General features: G+C 36.2%; 1 protein-coding gene across 14 annotated transcripts in view; it reads left to right on the forward strand.

The window, feature by feature from the left end:
• Hdac9 (histone deacetylase 9) overlaps window positions 1-25,085 on the forward strand; it is a 915,786-nt gene that overhangs the window by 720,241 nt on the left and 170,460 nt on the right. For 13 of the 14 annotated variants that reach the window (XM_045135730.1, XM_045135719.1, XM_045135721.1 and 10 more), the window contains one exon: window positions 4,595-4,702. The exons of the other annotated variant lie outside the window; for it this stretch is intronic. In XM_045135730.1, the coding sequence (XP_044991665.1) occupies window positions 4,595-4,702 (108 nt within the window). The remainder of the gene's footprint in view (window positions 1-4,594; window positions 4,703-25,085) is intronic. 14 annotated transcript variants of the gene reach the window in all.

The raw sequence follows: 25,085 nt of genomic DNA on the forward strand, positions 1-25,085 counted from the left end.
AGGAATAACAGCAAGCCTCTCACACAAACTGCTTCAAGCCCAATCCAGGCAAAACTCTTTCATCCTCATAAACTAAACCTCACAGTCCATAGTTCTTACCTCATTTAGGTCTTTCAACTCTGACCAGAATAGTCCAAAGAGCTGTACTTACAACTCAGCAAGGCATCTCTTAGGCCAAGATTTAAATCCTTCCACATATCTCTCAAAAAAATTCAGCTCAGAAGGCCAAAAACCACACAGTCAGGTGTCTAGCAGCAAAGACATTACTCTTTAGTGTTGCAGTTGGCTTTTGCATTGTTGGTGGAAAACACCTGATCAAAAGCAGCTTGCAGGAGAAAAAAATGGGGGAGGGTGTATTGTGACTTACAGGACAGTGTGCCAAACACTGGCAAGATGAAACTGGCTATAAGCCACCCCAACAATACACTGCCTCCAGGAGGCATTCGTTCCCATATCTCCATTAGCTGGGAACCCAGCATTCAGAAAAAGTAAGTTAATGGGGGACACCTGAATCAAACTGTTACACAGCACCTCATGTTCTTCTGTTAGGAAATCCTATAACAGCTGAAATCAAAACTCTTATATGGGATTGACTCTGTTGGGGCTATCATTAATATGGAATACACAGGTTGTATTGGCAATCTCTCCAAACCATACTAGGGACACAGTATGACAGAGGATTTACTATTTTTAAGATACTGTCATGGGAAAGTATTCTTATACATTGACTCATGAACAAACTTTTGGTAGTAGAATATTGCTATTGAAAGAAGCATACCCTTTCAAAATTCATATGCCAAAATCAAAACTTGTAACACAATTTCATTCGATGGACATTTAGGATATTCAGTTATAAGAAATGAGACAATGAAGGCATGTTTCTAATCCAATGGGACAGATGGCCTCTGACCCTCAATTCAGGGAAAGACCAAATGAACACATAGCATAAAATCAGTCATCTAGAAGTTAGGATAAGCTCTCCAGAAACCCAGCCACCATTTCTTTCCTCTTGGGCTTTCTTTCCTTCCAAATAGTATAAAATAACCTTGCTTTGTATAAAATATATCCAGCTTATATTTTGTTAAGGAAGCCTTAGTGAATAATATAAATCTGTTCACAATTTAGGATTCAGTGATCAAATTATATGGTAGTTACTTTCTTATTTCTGGGACAAAGCACCTAACCATAAAGAGTGTATGAAAAGAATGGGTTTATTTCTTATTTACAATGTCAAGGGCAGAAAGTTTAGCAAAAACAGATAGCCTTGTGTCAAATCTCCACAACAACCGAGAGAAAGTAGAAAGTGAGTTAAAGATCCTAGCTGAGTGGTTTACCTCCGAGAGCAGAGAGCCTCCTCTCAAAGAGATTAAGTGTGAAGCTTAATCACAAACTCGTGAGGCTATTGGAGCATTTTCCTTTCAAGCTACCACAGGTTAGACCGATAGAACTAAATCATTACTACCATTAGGTCCCAGGAGATACTTAGATTAACATTCTGAATATTTAAATATGACTAAATAAGTCTCAGATTCCTAAAAATGATCTCTAGTAGATTAGCCTAAACTTTGGGTATAGGTCAAAACATCATGTATCCAAACAATAGCTATGTACCTAATACCCTGAGAACAATAACCATATAAGTATTAATAAATCATCTAATACAACAAACCCATGTTATGGACTCAACAGATATTAACTGAATTGGAAGCAAATGATTTTTAGTACTTATTTAGAATGCTTTCAGGAAAAAGACAAAATATGGACAGAAGGTGCTTTGTTAGTATGACTAATCAGTCTTTTCTCAGCTACTGGAATATTTCCTAAATCCAGTGTAGTAGTTATACTTTTCCAAAGGAAAATCTTAGCTGACTTAATAAATATAGAAAGAAATAAATGTCACAAAGAAATAAAGTTGAAAATAAAAATGCTTAAAATTCTATATGGTGCTGCAGTCACTAGATATGTTTTTGTATTTGGGGCTGAGGAGATGGCTCAGCAGTTAAAGGTGCATGCTTCTAAACTCCTTTGGCCCAGGTTAAATTTCCAAGTATGCTTATAAAGGTAGATCCACAAAATGGTACATGTTTCTGGAGTTCATTTGCAGTGGCCAGAGGCCCTGGTGTGCTCAAGCTTTCTCAGTCTCTCTCTTTCTTTCTCTCTCTCTTTCCTCTGCCTCTTCACTCTTTCTCTCTCTCTCTCTCTTTGAGGTAGAGTCTCACTTTAGCCCAGGCTGACCTGGAATTTACTATGCAGTCTCAGGCTGGCCTCAAACTCAACAACCCCCATACCTCTGCCTCCTGAGTGCTGGGATTTCCACCACCATACCAAGCTCCCCTCTTTCTTTTAAATAAAAATATCTTTTAAAACAGTTTTGGGGGATGAAGAGATGGCTTGGCAGTTAAGGCACTTGCGTGCAAAGCCTAAGGACCAGATTCCACTCACCAGTACGCACATAAGCCAGATGCACATGTGTCTGGAGTTTTACAGTGGCTAGAGGACCTGGTATGCCCATTCTTTCCCTCTCTCTCTCTCTCTCCCAAAAATAAAAAAATAATAAAAAATTTAAATTTGGGATTTAAATTTTCTTACCTTATCTTAGTGTCCCAATAATTCAAAATCTGATTAATCAAGATGTTTTTATGACCTTAATAGGTTTGTAATGACACAAACACCAATACTATATGAACTTGGGGATTTATTTTATAATTTACACAGCCAAAGGTATTGAATATAGCCTCATGAATATCAAATAACTACTTAAGTAGGTTTTTTGAAAAAGCTTTTTTGCTTTGAGGGTAAGTGATTTGATTTGGCTTGCTGTACTCCTTCCCTTTAGAGCAGACTGTGCCATCATACAGGCGCATGGTATGATGTGGGGGGATGGCCTTAGAGAGGTAGCTTTCTTCAGGAGCATGGTGCAAAGGTTTGTATTGGAATACTCAGGGGTCTATGCGAGGGTCTTGAAGTCAGTGTAGAAGTCCTTTTGAGGCACAGCCTGAAGTTCTCCACTGCACTGGGCATGGTGACATGGATATAGCAAGAGTTGAAATGAAAGAGCTAGCCTTTGCTTAGTACTTGCTTATTTAACCCTGATCAAATCCCAGGAAGATGAGTCTTTAGAATATTTCACTGCTAGGCGAACCATGACACAGAATCCATTATTGGCTCACTGCCACTCAGGTTTAATAAGAAAGCCATGATTTTATTTATGTCTGCCTTTATATAATTATTTATTTATGGCTCCTGTTTATAATTTTTATTCATTGTTGAAAATTTTGTTTGAATATAGGTCAGGTTGCTGGAATATAGATGAAAACCTCAAGTATCAGTGCATTAACTATGTGCCCAATACTACTTGAGAACCATAATATGAAATAGTAGTTGGCAATGTGACACTGTTTAAGTTGATAATGACTACATTAGAAAAGTTATGTGTAATGACAGGAATTGATGAGCATTTTGTAACTATTCCTTATTTTCACTTATTTTGTTTATTGTCTTTTCCCATGTGATTGGGCCTTGAACTTAATATTCACTTTGTTCATATAAGTGTTTTGTTTGTCGGTATGAAGGTCACACCCCTCCCGCCCATTTGAAAAGACCTAATATTTATGATCACAGACACTTAATTTTGTTTCCTGATACTTCAAATTATTCACATGGTTTACAATTAAAGATGTCTTGTTACTGGATGTTTCATATTATGAAATATTTCACACATAAAATACAATATCAATAATTATAAATTATTACTGTGGCATGTTTTATTATCTTAATATGTGTATTCTCATTGTGTGTATGAAAAGGAGCAAGAGGCATTTTATGAGGGGGATCCAGACTATTAGGAGATGCTTTGGTAATAATGCTCTAGCAGAGACGGCATGATGTATATTACAAGACGGCCAATATAATAAACCCAGTGTGTGCTGAAGCCAGCTGAAAAACTGTACTAGACTTTAGCAACCTTAGGCTTCTACTTGGAAAGCCTTATTGATCCTGCAGTTTACTCTCATAACGTCCTGAGTGTGAAGACCGCACGTTCCTTCACTTTGCTTAGAGAACCTGAGCTGCTGTGGTTGCTACTGCCGGTCTATTGCCTGCTTCTGCTACCTGACTAAAATTTGTCTTTGGCTCCCTGTAAACCTGCAGTCAGAAAGGTATTTGACTTCCCCCCTCCTAGCACTTGCAAATCCGATTTTTATGTATAACTAAGTGCTCTCGGTTTTTATTCTACCTACTACTGGGGCCTGGTTTCTAGCAGGCCTGTACCTAAGCCAGATCCTGCCTATGTAATGCTGTTTGTAATGAGAAATCTAAACAGGGAAGGGAATGGCAGTGAGGCATGGCAGGAATGTGTTTCCATTGGAGAAGTCAGCACAGGGAGAAAGCATAGGCAAAGCCATGTCCAGAAGGTCCTTTCAGCTGGCCAAGACGGAAGGCTACTGTTATTGTACATAGGCTGTTACCCTGGCACCTTCCTTACCGATTGCTTTCTTCCTCTCTTCCCCTTCCCCCTTCATTCCTCCCTTCTCTTTCGTTTTCCTCTCTGTCTCTCTTTTTTTTTTCCTTGGGACTCTGCGGACTGTTTGCTCAGGTGGACAGTGACACCGTTTGGAATGAGCTGCACTCGTCTGGTGCTGCACGCATGGCTGTTGGCTGTGTCATCGACCTGGCTTCCAAAGTGGCCTCAGGAGAGCTGAAGGTGAGGTCTGGGTTGCATTAAGTGTGGGAAATCCAGAGAAGAAGCTGAAACAGAGATATTGTTGTTTGGGAACTGTGGGGAGTGTGGTGTGGTAATAAAAGAAAGGAGGCGAGGGAAGAGGGCTGGGCCGTGGCCACTGAGGTGTGAGGTAACTCCTTCATGGGTAGGTAGTTGCCAACCTACTCTGAGAGTCTTCTTCTCCTCCAGAAAGTTTGCAGTTTGGGCACACTGGTGAGAATAAGAGGGCATAGAAATGCTGAACAAAACTATGGTCCATGTTAATTTAAAAATACCATATTTTGTGTGTGTGTGTGTGTGTGTGTGTGTGTGTGTGTGTGTGTGTGTGTGTGTATGTGTGTGTGTATTTGTGATACCATCCTGGAATTCTCTTTTTAAATAACTTAAGAACCATGATTACTGAGTTGTATGTACAAGCTCAGAATCCCACCCAGAGAGAGGAGGGGGAGAAAGGCAAACACCAGACGGAAGGATTGGGAGGAAGAAGGAAATTGTTGATTAGGTGGGTAATGGTCCAGAGTATGTTTTTCCATGAAAGAACTTCAAACATGAGCGATGCTTTATTGTTCGTCTCTTTTTATGGTCTCTTCTTTCCTACATCATATGAAAAGAACAATGTCCAAACCCCAGCATTTCCCAGTCTAAACAATTTATAAAAGCCAGAGACTTGACAGACGTTGACATTTTATTTGGTATTTTAACGGTGCTATTTAAAGGTATGCCATGTGTGTCTTGAATGCAGTTACCCCAATAAACTTTGTTGGTGCTAACATGGCTTTGTAATGCACTGGTTTGCACACTTCATAACGTGATCTGCATGGTGATTGATCTGGAATTTTTTAACAATCATGGGACTTGAGGGAAATATATTATGACCAATAGCATATGCATTGGGAGTTTTGTTAATCTAAGATAAAATCTAATTAGGATTATTTTTCTTCATACCAAATGAAGTTTTATTAAGTTATGCCTGAGTCTTTCACTTGTGCTTTCAGAGGTAGGATTGCAATGTGTACTTTGCAATGTTTTCTTCTGTCCCAGAAGTCAAAATCTACAGAAATAAACTTTGAATGAGGTAGCTTCTCTTTTTTCCTTAAATATGCCTGTATGCACTTGGCGCAATGAATATGCAGACATTAACTTCTCATCTCAGGGCATTACTGGGGCCGTAAATGAATGCCGTGGTTACTATTAAGGCTTTCCCCCTTGGAAATGAGAAATTTAAAAGTGAACGGAATTAGCCTTATAGAGAAGTTTTCTTTTTTCCCTGTAGCATGGTAGTGATACTTGTTTGACTAATATCATATGATCCAAAAATTTGACACTTTAGAATATCTTAAGGTCTCATTTTTATAAGTATTCAAATGGCAGATAATAACTTGGCAGCAATATAATTCAGATAGTGTTGGCACACCCTCACTTGATATCAAATAGAATTGATGTATTAGCATTCATAATTTCTAATTGTTTTTATTTTGGAGAACTACAACAACAATTAAAAAATTATTAATTAGAATATAAATATAATAGTTACAATTATTAAGATCTTTATTATTCTCCTTATTTACAGAATTTACACATGAAGAGAATTGAATGAATATTAATTCCATTTCCAGCAGGTAGCCATTTCTAAACAAAGTATCACCACAATGTAGGGTGGACATGCTGACTACCAGCTGTACTAACATGGGCTATTTATATTAAGAACATGAATTCTTAACATTGTTTATCTCCTCCTTGTTAAGGAATTGGTCTGTAGGTTTTAAGGAAATTAAAAATAATAGAGAAAAAGAGCTGGAATAGAGGAACTGTGGTCTAAGCTCTGCCACTTAAAGAGTGAGCCATCTGTGGTAAATTATGTGTCTTCTCTGGGTTTTCGTGTCCTGATCTGAAAAGTCACCAAGTGGGACAAAGCTGTTTGCAAATGAAAAAGCAAATCAATCTTCTAGGCAGACATCAGTGGGTAAAGTACTTACCCCTCAAGCTGGAATACTCAAGATTGATCCCCAGACCACAAATAAAATGTTAGAAGTCGTGGCAGGCTTTGATAGCCCCAGCATGCTGGCATTAATGGTGAGATGGGATGCACTGACAGAATTTTCCAGAAGTTCATAGCCAGTGCAGAAAAGAAAGGAATAGGGGACTAAGGAGATAGGTTAGTGATTGAAGGCACTCACTGTCCTGTACCCTCGTAAAGCTAGATGCACAAAGTGGTGCATGCATCTGGAGATAATTTGTAGTGGCAGAAGGCTTTGTTTGGTGCACCCATACTCACTCTATTTCTCTTTCTCTCTAAAGTAAATAAATAAAAATATATTTGTGGAAAAAAGGAATAGCTGAGAGAGAAAAGGTACCACTAGGACCACAGGCTAGCACACTTCAGGAACCCAGGCCTAGCTCAGGCACTTGGCAGATCTTTAGACTGGAATTCCAAATCCACCACTACACCTAAGGGCTGGACCCTAGGATCTGCCCACAGATGCTGGAAACCTAAGAAGCTTTAATAAAGCTGATTATGCTGGGGGACATCCATTTAAACTACTACAGGTAGAATCCAAAGTGAGTAATCCTTACTCAAATGAGGTGGACAGATGAAGACCAACCTGAAAATTGTCATCTGAACCCCCCCCACACACACACATGGTATGCTTGCACATGTGTACATGAACACATATATGCACACCCCCCACAATAAGAATAATAAAATTAAAAAAGGAGATCCTAGTCTTATATATCCAAATTATACCAAATAGTACCAAACCTAAGTTCACCTTGCTTTGGTTTTGGTTTTGGTTTTTTGGAGTTGGTTTATCTTCCCAATTGTCAAGATCAAAGGAAACCTCTCAGCTGGGCAGAGCCATAACTCAGGCACTGATACCATGCTGTCAGGTCAGGAAGGAAGTGTTGGTTGTTACTAGTCTTGGTAGACATGTAGGGAAGCCATGTGGGAAAAGTGGTCACCACAAGTGCTTTGAAGCCACAGTAAAGAACTCTCATAATGAGGTAGTGCCTGCTTGAGGAATACCCAGTATAAAATGTGATTCCAGGTGTACCTACACCCAGGTCAATGACTCTCAGGCTGGTACTCCTGCTCACCAGGCAATGGCTTCTCGTGGGTTGTGGGTTGACTTCCTCCATCTAAGGAAGAAATTGAGAAGCTTCTTTGGTGACATTGGAAAGAAATACCAAAAGGAAAGAACTGCTAGTTTGTTCTTCAGTTTTGACATCTACATTCAGTTTTCACATGTTGTTTACCAATTTTCTCAATACCTTTGTAAAATAATATTGTCTTCATGTGCTTGTTCTTTTGAAACTGTACTAATTTATCTTGCAGAATTGGAAAGTGTTAAAAACTTTATGTTGAAAGCACTAGGGCTGGGTGGAGTGCTGAACTCAGAGATGAACTGGAGGAAGATCTCTGAGCTCATGGGGGATGGGCAACTGGAGATTCGATATACACAAAGACAGGTACATGCTGACAATAAAATAATACCACCTAGAGCAAAGCTGGATGCTGAAACTGACCTTCATTGCCTTACTCATTTCTGAGAGGCTCTGTTCTTTTCTTCACCCGGGGAGACATGACTGGAAGAATGGCAAGAATGAAGCAGGCAAAGGGGAGGGTTTTATGCTGACAGGAAAATATAATGTGCAGAAAAGTATAGCAGTAAATCAAAACACTTTCTAACACAGAACAGAAGTGGTCAGTGTTCAGTGGAAATTATGAGAACTTTCATGATTCTTAGAGGTCTAACAAGATGCTAAAGTGCATGTGTACACACAAGCATAAATATGTCACACACATGGCAATTCCTCAAATATACACATTCACAAACTCTCTATTTTGGTACCAAAGAACCCACATAATGTGAAGATGCTGGAATAGAATTTTTGATGTATTTTGAGAATAGTTGCCCTCAAAATTATTGTTATTATTATTATATTGCTCTATCGGACCTTTGGAATGCTTACATACAACATAATAATATCTTCAAGATCAAACAATTTGAAACTTATGAATAAAAGAAATCTCAATATGTTTAATAAATTACTTTGGTGCTTTTGTTGTTGTTTTTGAGGTAGGGTCTCACTCTAGCTCAGGCTGACCTGGAATTCACTATGTAGTCTCAGGGTGGCCTTGAACTCACAGAAATCCTCCTACCTCTGCCTCCCGAGTACCGGAAAAAAGCATGTGCCACCACACCCAGCTTACTTTGGTGCTATTTTGAAAGTGTTACAATCTTGCTAAAGAAGTTAAGTATATTCTAGATGCCTGCACATTTCTTCAAAAATGACAACAAAAATTTAAAATATCTGTTGTTAAATATATATATATATTTAACATATATATATGCCTCTTCACTGAGTACCTACTACATTTAATCAGTTTGCATGTGACCTGCTTCTATTCTCACCATGTCTTCCTCTTGAAATAATTACCATTGATAGGACACTGGCTCAAATGCCTGCAATAGTCATGGAAGGTCTTATAGACCTGATAATAAAATCTATGATTTTTTGCAAGCATTTATTTTCTTTGAACTACTTCATCAAGACTTTCTTATAGGACAAATGGATATAAAAGGTCAAATAATCTTTTTAAAAGGTCCAACTCCTCTCTTTAGTCCTGTCATAAATATTTAATTTATAGAAGCAGACAAAGAGTCGCATTTTAATTCCAGAGCATTATAGTAAAATGGATTCCAATAATTGCTTCACCTCAACTTAAGAATATATTTTGGGGGGCTGGAGAGATGGTTTATAAATTAGGGAACTTGCATGCAAAGGCAAAGGATCTAGGTTCAACTCCACAGGACACACATAAGCCAGATGCGCAAAGGGGCCCATGTGTCTAGAGTTCATTTACAGCAGCAGAAGACCCTCGGGTACCCATTCTCTCTCCCTCTTTCTTTCTCTTTTTCTTCTCCTTGTCTCTCTCAAATAAATGAAGTAAAAATACTTATTTTTTTTAAGGGTAGATGTTTGGTTTGTACACACAGTTAACATCCCCTTGTTATTTATTTTATCCCTACCTTTTTGAACCAGGGATAACCATTGATTGTATTGTTTCATTTATCTTATTTTGAGAAAGGAAAAGAGAGAGAGAGAAAATGAGCACCTCAAGGTTTCTTGCCATTGCAATGAGTCCAGATGCATTCACCACATTCTGTATCTGGCTTTATGTTGGTACAGGGAATATTATCAGTATCAGCAGGCTTTGCAGACTAACACTTTTAACTACTAGGCTAACTTCCCAGTGACAATTAAGATTTTCAATATTTCTTCTTTACTTATGTTAGTAGTTCTAAACACATGTTAACATTTATGAAGATATAATCTTACTGAATTTATTCTATCTTAGCTTCTTTTTCTCTGCCTTAAAATTATATTATGAGGATTTTTGCATTTAAATATCTCCTTATTTGTTTTCAAAACTACAGTCTCTTTTACATTCTAATTTATTTATTTATCTTTTGCTGGGTATTCTCATTATTTCCAGTCTTGTGCTCTTTGAATAGTGATGGATATACCTTTGAACATTCGGGATCTTTTAGTATGCCTTACTAGAGCAGCCAGATTCTAGGCTAGCCACATAATAAATATCAGTAGATAATGCCAAGTAGAATTCCAAAGTAATTTTTGCCACAGTGACATTAGCAAAGATGTCAGTTTAAACCCTGAAAATTCTTTCCTCTATGAAGACAATGTCAACATTGGCAAAAATTTTCAGAAAGTTTTCTTTTTCAAAACTTTAAAAATTAACAAAAGGCTTGAAACATCTCAGGAGGCATTTTTTTTTTTTAACTGACTGAATTTTAATAGGAACAGTGAGCTCTTTGGCATTTTAGGACACTCTTCTCCCAGTTTCATCTCTCCACTACAACACTAGTCTTAACAAATGGCAGCCTACATTCTTAGTGAATACCAGAAATTTGACAGGCTCCAGGGACATGCTGAGGAGGGCACTTCATCAAAATTTGATTCCCAGAGAAAATTCTTTATTTGGCCCATCTGGTACTTCTTGACAAGATCCATTGGCAAGAGGCTGTCTTTATTTAATCTCATGTGGAGTTTACTCCATTTTAAGGCCTTTCCTCCAAAAGTAATTGTTGAAAAGCATTAAAGACAATAGAAAAACTTCACTTGGGGTGGTGGGCAGTAGTAGTGAACAGTAGGCAGCTAAAGGATTCAATGGAAAAACTGAGTGAGGCAAAGTGTTAAAGAGGTATGAAAACTTCCATGTAGATCCTAACAGTCCGGCTGGCCTCTTACATGAACGATAGGTCTGAGCATACCCACAACTACATTCAAGCTTAGCAAACCTCTCAACTAAAGCTACATTTGAGACACAAACAAGAAATGAAGGTCAAGGTAGTGCAGTAATCTGCTTGCCTAAATATTGAATGTGTTTCCTAACACACAACATAATATAACACAACACATAACAGCATACACACACACACACACACACACACACACACACGCACACACACACACACTCACCGTTCTCAGGGCTATTGGTTCAAGGCATTTAAGGAACTATCCACACAATCTTCAGCTGGCCACCAAGCTAACAAAGCAGATTGTATCTCAGAAAATAGAGAAAATAAATACTATAAAAGTAACTGAGAAGTGAGACTCTGATTTCCAGACTTGCCATTTATTTGTAAAATTTCCACTTTTCAACAATAATAATAATAAAAAAATTCCAAGACAAGAAAGGACAGGAATAAAAGTAATCAGCATGAACTGTCCCTGTGGTAACTCAGCTGTCAGTCATCAAGACAAAGATAGCCTGATATTTTATATATGTTCAAAACTGAAACTAAAACATTTACAAATACTTTAAGTGCTTCTTCAGAGAATAGTAATTAAAAATGCAGAAAATAAGAACCAAGTTGGAATTATGAAGTGGAAATAAATATACTAACATGAATGAAACTTTTAGTTGATTGGGATATGACTTCCATGTCATGTTTGATGAGACACTTACCCTCACACACACAAAAATTATTTAAAATTTTTTTCAACATATAAATACTGAAAGAATTCCTTCCTAGCTAACCCATCTTATAAAACATATACTTTTGGATGAGAATGATAGTACACCAGATAGCAGAAATCCCACAAAGAGAAATAAAGAGCACCAACCAAAGTACACAGGTAAATATAAGTTACACTATGTACCTTTTGCTAACCTTTTTCTCATCTCTGATATAAATGATCACCATAAAGTAATGCTCTAAATATTACATATTTCAATATTATAAATCTGTGCTTATGGTGGATATGTAGTCTGTGACACGCAATTTATATAAAAGCACCAGAGAGAGCTTTGGGAATGGAGTTATATAACCACCAAAGACTTTTTTGAGTATTTTTGAAAAATTAAGACAGTGCCTGAACTTTGTTGTTATAAGTTAGGATGTTAATTCCAAGCCATGGGACAACAAATAAAAAAACTAAAGAAGAAGAATGAGAAAGAAAATAAAAGGTTACCCTAGAGAAAATCTCTTTAACTCAAGCTTCCATGATGGCAGCATAGAGAATAACAGTAGTGACTCAAGGTTATAGGAAGGAAATAAATTCTAAATTCATGTGTACCAGTTTTAGCCCCAACCAGAAGGACATGGACATGAAAGGCTCCAACACTCTTTATTCTTGCTCATGGTTAATAGTTCATAGTTCTCAGCTTGAAAAATGTTTGTCAATCTTGTGACTTTAATTTCCTTTCATGACAGCATTATTTGCCTTTCATTGTTTTTCTAATATGAAACATTTTTCATGCCTTTTACTCATACTTATGGTACTAATTAATTCCTAGTAAAATTTTAAAAAAATATTCCAACATATAAGTATAGTAAAATTCTTCTCAGGTTGTAGCTATGCTACATTCATCCAATCTATATATTTAAAAAATAACAATATCTGTTCTTTCTTCATTATTTTTGTCACATTTAAAATATGATTTCCAACCTTGAAGTTACAAAAAAAAATATTCTTTCATTCTTTTTGAACCCATGGTATTTCCAGTTAAGTCTTGAATTGGCCTGGACCTTCACTTTGGTTTATGCCGTGAGTTGCAGATGTAATTTCTCTTCTTTCTCCTCTTCCTTTTCCTTCTTTTAAGTGTGTTTAATCACCTTTCTCAGTATCACTTCACTAACGGCTGTTAGTTTGCCCCTGATCTCTCATGGTATATCATCATATTTTTCAGTTTCCTGTGAGGCTGGGTCTCTCTGGGATCTGTTTCACTCCATTGCTCTACTTGTCTGTCTCAGCCAGTATAATGTATTGCATATTATTCAGACTTATAAGGCCTTTACTCTCTGACACTGTTCACTTTCTACTTTCTTATTCTCTTTACTGGTTCTTGACATCTTTGCTCTTAGATATAAAGTTAAGTTCCAGCCTGTCATTTTACGTGAAAAATTTATTGAAGTCTTTGCATTGGATTTGTAAATGATTTTCAGAACAATTGCAATCTGCAGGGTATTGAGGCTACTTGCTTCTGAGCATGGTGGTTACATTTACTTAACTTTCTTTTTCAAGTCCTCTTATTTGGTTTGTATAATTGATATGCAAGCAACTTATACACTAGTAAAATATTTAAGTGACATTATAAAATGTCTCTGTGTTTTTTTTTTCTGATGTATAAATGCACTGTTTATTTGATAATTGCATGGTCATTATTATTGCAGAAAAGGTTTATTAACTTTAATAATTTCTCATATCCTTTAGTTCCCAACCACTGGAGAGCATTCATTTTGGATCCTGCTAGCTAAATGCAGCAGAGGCTAGCTATGAATGTGGACAAACACAACATTGTAAACTCAAGCATGAACCTTGCTGGTGACAACCTCATGTCCCAATACCATAAGATTGGCTTCTGCTTGCTGGAATCTTCTTGTTTGAGGAAGACTTTTTTTTTTTTTTTTACTTGTTTCTCTGTCTTTTCCCCTTTTTATTCTTGAGAGCATCTTGCCATGTAACTTAGGCTTACCTCAAACTTATGATCTTCCAGCCTCTGGCTTTCACATGGTAGAATTAAGACATGTACCACCATGTCTGATGTGTTTATTTGGAATTTATATCTATTTAGTCAATGCTGGAAAAATATATTTCTTTTAATACTTGCCCATTGGGGCTAAGTTTTAAAATTTATTGAATAAATTCCTCATAACTTCTCCTAATACTGTAGCATTAGCAGGAATTTAGTGTTGGATATTTTTCATTCTTTTTTAAAAAAATGTTGTTCATTTTTATTTATTTATTTGAGAGAGAGAGAGAGAGAGAGAGAGAGAGAGAGAGAGAGAGAGAGAGAGAGAGAGAGAGAGAATGGGTGCACCAGAGCTTTCAGCCACTGCAAATGAATTCCAGATGCATGTGCCCCCTTGTGCAACTGGCTAACGTGGGTCCTGGGTAATTGAGCCTCAAACTGGGGTCCTTAGGCTTCACAGGCAAGTGCTTAACCGCTAAGCCATATCTCCAGCCCTACTTTTCATTCTTATATTTTTTATTTCTTCTTTTTCTTGACCAGTCTCTCAAGATTATAATTCCCATAAAACCAAATTTTAGCCATTATAGATATATTTTGTATTCTATTTATTTCGTGTATTTTATTCCTTGTTTGTGTTAGAAGTCATTTCTATAAAAAAACTAATATTCTAAATAATCAATTTAGCTTATATTTTCAAATCTCTTTTCTAATGTCTGTACTGCAGCTATAAATTTTCCTCTAGATATGAGTTGTTTTACCTACTGTATTAGTTACTTTTTTGCTGAGGCAAAATACCTGACAATAATTAGTTTAAGGCAAGAAGTATTTATTTTGGCTGACACTTCAAGGTTACAGTCCACCATAGTTGAGAATACACGGAAGCAGGTCAGATTGCATCTACGTAGAGTGCTCACTTAGCTTTTCCTGTTTTATATAGTCCTGGATGTCACTCCATGGAATGGTAGGTCTTTCTACTTCAGTTAACCTAATCAAAATCATAATGCCTAGAGGCTAAGATAATCTAGATGATCCTCTCAGGTGATTCTATGCCCTGTTAACAATTAATACAAATCATCACATGTCTGCCTCTTGACTCATCCCATAGATTCATGGTCTTCTCACAATGTAAAATGCATTCAGTTCAACTTCAAAAACTCCTGTAGTCTTTAATAGCTACAATACTATTTAAAATATAAGTGCAGAGTCTCTTTGGAGACTCAGGTAAACCTTTAACTAATCCATATAGCATCAGAAGAGGAGTTATATGATTCCATCATGGTTTAGATCGACACAAGCTATGCATGCCCACACTAAATGGGAAAGGCATAGCAAGTAAAGATTATACCACAACAAGAATGAAACCCAGCAGTACAAAGTCTGAGTCTTTGTGCTTCATATCTGCCATTGGAACTCATGATAGGATTATCTGGGCTCCAAAGGACTTGGATAGCTCCATCCTACCAACTGGACCTATCTTGGGGAAGTTTTACCTCAAATCCACCACTTTCCTTGGAAGACATGCCATGGCTATGGCATATGCAAAGTCCTACAATCTCCATTGAACATGTACTTCCTTTTATAGCTGCATGAAGTGGCCTCTCGGGGACTCCTTGCAAGGACCCTGTCCCTGCCACACACTGCCTAGTAGCCTCAACTCTCTAGAACCTGGTGTAAAACCCCCATGACCTCCTCAATTTTGCATCTTTCTTGCCTCCAAAATATGTACCACATATATGTACCACCATAATTATGCTGCCAAGTTCTGCTGCCAGGCTGAAATGCAGTCTTGCTCTCTTGGACCACAGCAGCAGCCATCTCTGAAAATCTTCCAGGCTGACCTCGGCGGAGTGGGTAATGTATTCTAGCAGAAAACTCCTTCAGTTGATTATTTCTTTGCTGAAATGAATTTTTCAGATGAATAGGTATTTGTCCCAGCACAGCATACAAGGTTTCTCTGCAATGATCTCTTTAAAATCACATCTGCTTCCTCACAGCAGTCTAAATGTTATTCTCTCTTGAGATTTCCTCTGCTTGCCAAATTCTTCCATTACGTTTGAGTTCTGTATCATTCAAGTTCTCCAGACATGGGCAGAAAGTAGTCACTTGCAATCTGACATGAAGTACCTTTAGCCCAGTTCCTAACAGGGAAATTATTCTCCTCTGAAATCTCATGAGCTTGGCCTCCACTGTCTATGTATCTCTCAGCACTCTTTTCTTCCAGTGTTTGAATACTGGCTGCAGCTCATGGATAGCAACAATTAATAGTATTAAAAAGAGCATATAATTCCAAACAATCTAATCTATATCTATCAAAATGTCAATTGTTATTTTCACAGAGATAGGAAAGATATCTTAAAATTTATAGACAAAACCACAGAACGTGCAAATATAGTCACCGTAATCTTGAACAAGAACTAGGCTGGTGCCTTCTACTTCCTGATTTAAAGTTCTATTATAAAACTAAAATAATCAAAACAATGTGGTGATGGCACAAAAATTGGTAGATAAACTAGCAAGTGGACAAGAATATAGAGTACAGGAATAAAGACATGCATATGAGATTATATCTTCAGTAGGTTGCCAAGAACAAAAATGTAGAAAAAAAGTTTATACAATCAATCTTACCATGTGAAAGAGAATAAAATTGGTCATTATGCTACATTAGAATTAACTCAAGTTTGATCAAAGACATAAGACCCCAAACCACTGCACTCTTCAACAGGAGGAACATCTGGTATCAACCTTAGCAATAGTTTGGATACCACACCAAAATTACCAACAACATCAACAACAAAATCAAACTAGAAAAGGACATAATTAGAAAAATAAAAGGGAAATCTATGAAGTGGGAGAAAATATCTACAAGTTGTGTTTTTTTAATGTGAAAGAGAAAATTCATGCACCAGGGCCTCCAGACACTGCGATCAAACTCCAGATGTATGCACTGCCACCCCCCACCCCGTGCACACATGCAGCCTTGCATGCTTGTGTCACTGTGCATCTGTTTTGTGCAGGACCTGAAGAGTAAAATATGAGTCCTTAGGCTTTGCAGGCAAGAGCCTTAATGATTAAGCCATCTCTTCAGCCTTTTAAATCATATTTTTGATCAGGGTAAATTACCAAAATGTAGAAGGAACTCATACAACCTAAAAGCATAACAACAACAACAGCATGGGCACAAAAATTGGCAATGGACCAGAAGAAATGTCTTAACAAAAGTTCTTAAAAAATATACAAAGGGCTAACAGTTATATGAAAAGGTAGTCACCATCGTTTATCATAAGAAAAATCCTAATTGAAAATCCTCTGGTTAGAAGAACATTTTTCTTTCTTAAACACAAATGTGTGAACATAAAAATGGGAACTGTAACACATTTTTGGTAGAAAGTAAACTAATACAACCGTTAGGGAAAATAGAACCACCATATGATGCAGCAATGCCACTGTAGGTACTTATATAAGAGAACTGAAGGAAGAATCTAGAAGGGGTAGCTGAACTCTCAATTAGTTGCAGCATTATTCACCATAACCAAGGTATGGAAATAACACACGTACCCACAGGTAGATGAATGGACAAAGAGTATGCTGTAATGTTTCAATGGGGTGGGAGAGGTGGCGACATAAACAGAAATAAAAAGCAAAAGTGATTTGCTTCTGCCCAGGTGGGCAATGCAGGACAATCTCCCCATGTCACCACCTTAATTACATCGTCAAGGTGCCTTCTGCTATGTCTAATGCATTATGTTTGGAGATTCTTAGAATTAGGAAATTGGTTTACTTTTGGAAACCCCATTTTTAAGCATGATTACTTACCTAAAATTCAAGGTAGAGTCTGTCTTTGACATTCTTGTAGTCTGTGAATGAAATCACTCTAGTAATTGCCTGATATTTTGCAGAAATAGATAATGTAGCTTGCTTTTTTAGTCAGGGCTAATGCACATTGAATAAAATTACAGACTATCAATGATACATCTTTTAAAATGTGTCTATATCTAGCCACCACAGAAAGTTATAATTTTTTTTCTACTCAGTACCATCACTTGTACTCCTAAATATTTTTCTCACCATAATTTAATTTTCCTGTTAGATAACTTCATGATTGTGACAATTACAGTATATTATCTTTCTCTGTGTTTTTTTTTCATTTAATACAATATATTAGTGATACTTCCATATGACCACATGTATTAGTGGTTTGTTAACCTTTATTGCTGAGTGGTACTCTATGGAATGAAGATATACAATGTGTGCATTCATTCCTACTTGGGACCATCATAGATAAAATTCTCACCAAGGTGCTTTCCAAATATAGTTTTGTGTTAGCATCATTATTTAGAAGCGAAAATGTTTAGGGAATAAAGAAATATCTTATAGGTTAAATAGATGTGTGGTTTATGAGAAAATAACAAACATTTGCCCAAAATAATTGTCATTTTGTTTTTAACATATATAATACTGCCAACTTTCTCTTAACAAATAGTGAAAATATTTGGAGTTCCTCAAAAAAGCCTCTGCATTGTTAATTTATTTTACTGTTATCTGTTCTTTTTCATTCAGTTCATCTCTACAGTTTAATTTAATTTATTGTTTTTTTTTTGTTTGTTTTTGTTTTTTTTGAGGTAGGGTCTCACTCTAGCTCAGGTTGACCTGAAATGCACTATGGAGTCTCAGGATGGCCTCAAACTCACAGTGATCCTCCTGTCTCTGCCTCCCAAGTGCTGGGATTACAGGTGTGTGCCATCATGCCTGGCCAATTTTATTTTCTTTTGCTTAGATTCCATTTTCTCTGATTTTTTCCAATTTTTTGAAGTGGAAGATGAGGTCATAGATTTTAGACTTTTAATTAAGACTTTTAGGCAATAAATTTCCTTTATAATGCTGCCTAAGCTCTATTTTGTTTTAATTTTTATTGTATTTAAATTACTTTTTAATTTCCCTTTGACATTTCTTTAACACATGGGTTATTAGAAGTGTGTTATTCAGTGTCTACTTGGTTGAATTATTTTTCCTCAGATAATCTTCTATAATGTATGTGAAATTTAATTCCTTAGCTTAGAAAACTAATTTCTGATACTTAAATCATTACACATTTATAGAAACTTATAATGGTATGATTCTCTTTATTCCCTGATACATATTACATTATTTGATCATATATTTTATTTTATAAACTTATAAATATTATTTTTATTATTAATAATAATGTTATTATTAATAATCATTATTATTGACTTCTATAAAGATCTGAAAATTTTAAAACAAGTTTAAAGTGCTTATGTACGCATATGGGGGATAGCAGGAGTGTGGAGAGAAAGAATGTTTGTGCAAATATATAAGATAAAAACAAAAATAATTTATACTGTTATCCTATGTGTTTAGTCTTCCTAGCACTCTATATCGACCTGAGTTTTGACAACCAAACATGTAATAGCTCATAGGTGAATGAGAAAGATGTGTGTCACTGAAATTTGTCACTTAAAACTTATTATCTACCTGTCCTGGCTGAGGTGTTCCTACTGCATAGTTTACTTTGAGTTTTTGCCCTACCCATCTTCTTTCTGATCACTAGTATTTCAGTATCTAGTTTTTAGTTTTTGCAGCTCAGTGATTGGATATGCTTATTTCCCAGAGTCTTCATTGGGCTTGTAAAAATATTTTATTTTTATTTTATTGATTTGAGAGAGAGATACAGAAATAGGCAGAGAGAGAGAGAGAGAGAGAGAGAGAGAGAGAGAGAGAGAAAATGGGTGTGCCAGGGCCTCCAGCCACTTCACACAAACTCCAGATGCATGCACCCCCTTGTGCATCAGGCTTATGTGGGTCCTGGGGAGTTGAGCCTGGGTCCTTTGGCTTTGCAAGCAAGTGTCCCATCCACTAAGGCATCTCTCCAGCCCTTCATTGGGTTTTGAATTTGAAGTGTCCCGATTTCACTATTTGCATGTTGTTTAGCTCATACTGACTAAATGTTTCATGTCTTACTTGAGCCCCTGTCAGTATCTCCTCTCAAAACCTTAGTCACTGACACCTACTTCACACTGTTAGCCAGACTATAATTACATTGGAAACATAGATGTGAAAGAATACTTCTTGAAATAATATCTAGTGTAAGAGTAAACATTTATTCACATGTTTTCTAGTTCTTCTCTCCTCAATATTTAAAATATATAACAAATGAACAATATCAAATGAAAATATGTTCCTAGTAATTTATGTTCAGTTTATATTTGATGGCATTACATTTGATGTCTGCTGGCTTTATGTGTACTGCAAATGTTACCTTGAATTTTGTTTCAGTCTCTACAAAATATATTGTTTTGCTTTTGATATCAATGTCCAAATTGAACATATAAATACACACTCTGAAAGCAGAAGTATTTTATACCTTTGTAATTTTATCTGGCACTAAATTCCCTACAGTAACATAGACTCAAACATGCAAACTTACAAACCTTTGTAATGAAAAATCTAATCAGTTCCTTTGGTGTTTCTTTTGAATGATGCTAGTTGGTTAATACTCTTATTTAATTGCCTAGTTTTAACTAAATTATCAATTTTCCTAGTTGGTAAAGTACTTCTCCTCCTCCTCCTCTTTCTCCTCTTCTTCTTCATCTTCCTCCTCCTCCTTCTCCTTCTTCTTCTTCTTGAAGTAGGGCCTCACTCTAACCCAGGCTGACCAGTAATTCACTATGGCATCTCAGACTGGCCTTGAATTCACAGTGATCCTCCTGCTTCTGACTCCTAAGTGCTAGGATTAAAGGTGTGTACCACCATGCTCCTTAGCAGTACAGGGTTTGGCTACAGACAGTCAAAATTGAATATAAGAAAAATTATAATAACAGAAAGAATATATGAACCAACTTAAAATCATCTACCAATAGAATCCACACAGTTAATAACAGACACAACTTGTTGAGAATTATTCCTAAAGCTTTTATTATTTGATAAACCTTGCTGAAAAGGTATGCACTAAAGGATAAAAATTGTTAATTATACTGCTTTGTGAGCACAAACTTACTATAGTATATATAAGAATAATGACAAATGAGATGTTACCTTGGGATATTGTGAATATAATCCTTATCACCTGGAATAATCTTTCTCAGTTCTGGTATTCCTTATTATTTTGTGCTGCTTCCTTCTCAGAAGACCATGATCAACTTTGGTCAAAAAAATAATAATTTCAGTCTTTGAAAAACAGCAAATGTAAAATTCTCTATCTCCAATTTATTTTTTGTGAAAGTTTTCATACTGAAACCCAGTGAAAAATACCTGAGATTTTTTTTGTTAGCAAGGTCCAAAAACCAGCCATGATTCAAAAAATTGAGCCAATTACATTGTTGGGCCTTGTGTCAAAAGAAACCACTGATTGATAAATGAAAGAAGTTTCTTTCAATGAGTTGTTATTGCTTTACCAAGATGCACATCCTAAAGAATTCCTCCACCCCAAGACCTTCTTCATAGTGGATCCATTGTTATGATTTTCATAAAAGGATCAACTTAAATTTCATGTAATGTAAGCAGCATCGGATGCCATAACTACTTCCAACAGGAGCCTGGTTTTCATGAATGCATTTTGTCCTTTGTGAGCTACAGCTTTCAAGGTGGCAGGCATTATGAAGCACAACTGCAAAGCTTCCTAACCTGTTTGCCAGTCCTGTCCTCAGGCTCTTCTTCCTGGCTGCTTCCCGGCAAGGGCTGGCAGCTCTGCACATGTTGTGGTTCTCCATTTTGCTAAATTGCTGGTGTTGGGCTCCTGCTTGCCCTGCTCCTTTAAGCTTATTGAAAGAAACAAAATGGTATTCCCATATGCCCCTATTGTTACTTTCTCAATTCTCCCTAGTTTGCTTAAGATCTTAAATTCTAGAATGGTTGAGACCATCTTTCTTGTGAAACTTACTTTCTTCTGAGGCTATAGATTAGTAGCCTTCCTTCCTAGGCACACATGTCTTTTTAGAAGGTCCTTTTGAAGGCAAAACTGGTACTAGTGATAATACTAATATCTGCCAAACTATCCTGAACAGTGAAAAATTCCAGTTAGAAAACAATTGACCTGGAATGCAAAGGTTCAGATATTGTGGGAAGAAACCTCATGAGCAGCAACCCTCTCTTTCTCATAAAGATGTGCATGTGAGGGTAAACCAATTGTCTGCCATCATTAATGGATATAATATGCTTCTAAGTGAAGCTAAACCCCAAGAAATTAAATCTGGAAATCAAGTTTCTAACATAATATACATTATGTAGAGCCACTTTCTACCACAGAAGTTAGTCGATCCAAAGCAGAGGACCTTGAGTAAGTCAAGATCCAAGTTGCCATTGAGTAGGGATTTTGAATAGATGCTTTTATAGAATATGCTGCACAAAAACTAGAATGTATAAATTTATAATAGTCAATCTGAGTTTGTAGGTTGCTTAGCAACAAATCAACTACATGACTATGCCTGAGTCATTTCTGAAAAGTGAAATCTAGTCTAACCATAGCACAAACTTTTGCAAAGCAAACAGATGGGGCGAACAGTTAGGCATGAGGAAAGAAGATCTCGTTTTCTCTACTCAGGAATTGATTTCTGATAACCTAAGCCATCCAGTGATATCAGCAGAGTTCTTCAGTTAATTTCTAGTGAACAATGTTCCATTTCTTTTGGCAAAAGAACAGAATTTCATACCACTATGCTAAGTGAAAGGAAAAACATTGTGGATGGGGACATAGTTGAATCATCTTCAAATGACCTGTCATAGGTGGTTCACAAGGCACTAGAGAACTTTTATTGACTGCTTTAAAAAAAAAAAAACAAGTTTATTAAACTTTGCCTGCAGAGACATGGGAAATATTTATAAACAAAATTACTAATGTACTTAATATGGTGTGAGGACCAAAATTATTCAATTTCAAATCTTTTTAACAGCAGGATTTATCCATCACCTCCTCCACTGAAGACCAGAAGAACATAAAAAACCCAATGGATATACAAGTTTTGCAAGTGTTTCTTTCTTTCTTTCTTTCTTTCTTTCTTTCTTTCTTTCTTTCTTTCTTTCTTTCTTTCTTTTTTCTTTTTATCGAGATAGGGTTTCACTGTAGTCCAGGCTGACCTGGTATTCACTATGTAGTCTCAGGGTGGCCTCAAAATCATGGCATTCCTCCCACCAAAACAAACTTTTAGTATGACAATAAAACAGTGATTTTTTTTCTATCCAGTTAAACCATTTGAAAGTATTATGTCTTAGTATGCTTTTAACTTCTCTTCAGTGTAAACTAGCATAAAGAATGAGAAGTGCATTACTGTAAAGACTTTTTAAATGTGTTAAGCAGAGAAATGTATTTATCATTTTCATTATTCTTTTTGTTCCACCATCAGAAAAAAATTATCTTTATAATGATAAATTACTTTATTGATATCTTGAAAAGGGCACTTATAAGTAAACAAGTCTTGGGGGAGAAAATTTGAACCATCCTAACGAAGTTGTGTAATTTGTGCCACTGTAATTTGTGGGTGGATAGGGGTGCCACTTGTGCTCCAATGCACGTGTGTGGAGGTTCAAAGACAACCTGAGTGTTGGTTCTCTCCATCTACCTAGTTTAACAGAGTTTCCAGCTAGTCTAGGAGCTTGGGATGCCCCCACTGCTCCTTCCCTGAGGCTCATTATATGATAGAAGCATGCACCACTGTGCCTGGCTTTACATGAGCCATTTTCTGAGTACTGCATTTAGCACTTATTACTAGAATCAGAGTGGTTATGCACATACTGAGTAAATACAGTTATTTGGCAACAAGTTAGATCAAACTATTAGAATCAACATAGCATTTCTTCCTAAAAGTAATTCTCATCTTCTATGTCAGTTAGAAGTGAGTTGTAATGTTATTTTTACAACTGATAATATATTGATATGAATTTATTTACTTTAGCTAGGATCGTGGCTTTCAGTAAAACATTCCAACCACATAAAACACTGTATATGAACTTCTAGTTCAGCCAATACATTGGAAATAATAATTCAACCATCACATCAATACTTGGAAATACATGCTACAGAATTTTTCCATGCTGTACTTGGCTTTTCTATCAATTATTTCATTGAGCACTGATATTTTAGTCCATTTAAAAATACTTTAGTGGTGGTACTTTAGATTAAGATGTAATTACTAAGCTCTGAATTAGCAATACCCCAAATGAAAACTTCTGAACACAAAGTCCCAGTCAGCTGGTCTGGCTTACTCAATCAGTCTTTGTATAACTTGTAATTAATGGTGTGTAGAAAATGTTTTTCTCCTCAGGCTGGATTTGATTTTGCCTACAAAATAAATTTACCTCTAAAATCATTAAGCAGCTATCTAATATTTACTAAACCACTTATAACAAATAAGGATAATCATCACATCTCTTATTGTTAGTTTACAAAGACCACAGGCACTTTCTATCTCTTCTATATAGCTTTATTTTAATCCAGAATAAATCAGTAAGCAGCCAATGGCTATTTCAAAGAGTGGTGATTTAAGCTTAATCTTCTTGCTCAATAGTTCTTTAAGTCTGTATAAATAATATGTACTCCTCTGTTTTAGATTATATACTAGCTAATTCTGGAAAATAATGTGTCCTTATTATACCACTCTCATCAGTGGTGACCAGGCCTTATTTTCCATAATGGTAAATTCTACCATATTCACTCTGCATGTGTTTGAATTAGGAATGGTGTTTTACCATCAACTGATTACCTACCTAGCCAAAAGGATGTTAGATGGATGAAAATGTCTGTTTCTATAATTCATAAGACAATGTCGACTAACACAGCATTAAAACAATGAGATTATTTTGCACATTCTGGATTTCCTCTGCTCACTGTCACCATAGCAATAGACTTAGCTTATGTAAAATAAAAAATGAATATTTAAACTGATTTCTGTATTTTTTTTTCTTGCTGTGTTCCCTTTACTTAATAAAATTTCACTGTGTGAGAGATGTAAAAATAAACTTGAAATTTTGGTTAATTTATCCAGAAAATATCAATTTCATCAGTTGTAAAAATAGGTCACTCTAAAGTGATTAGAGTCAACTCCATCTATATAGAGACAATATCATTTTTCTTCCTTAGATATCACCTGGATATAGAGAATAATTTATTTCTTTATAATATGATGCCAAAGAACATCATTTATTCCCTTTAAGTAAACAGAAACTCTGATTATCCTAATCTAACACCACCAACAGCAAGGTAGGGATGTGTACACTTTGTGTATGTGTGGTGATTGTTGATGATGAGAAACACTGTCAAAGCTCCCTAGTTACTCACGCTCACAGCTAGAGATAAGAGGGCTGGGAAGATTTCTCAGTGGTTAAATGTGCTTGTTTGCAAAGCCTGGAGGGCCA

This window comes from Jaculus jaculus, chromosome 16 (genome assembly GCF_020740685.1).
Source record: "Jaculus jaculus isolate mJacJac1 chromosome 16, mJacJac1.mat.Y.cur, whole genome shotgun sequence".
Taxonomy (NCBI): Eukaryota; Metazoa; Chordata; class Mammalia; order Rodentia; family Dipodidae; genus Jaculus; species Jaculus jaculus.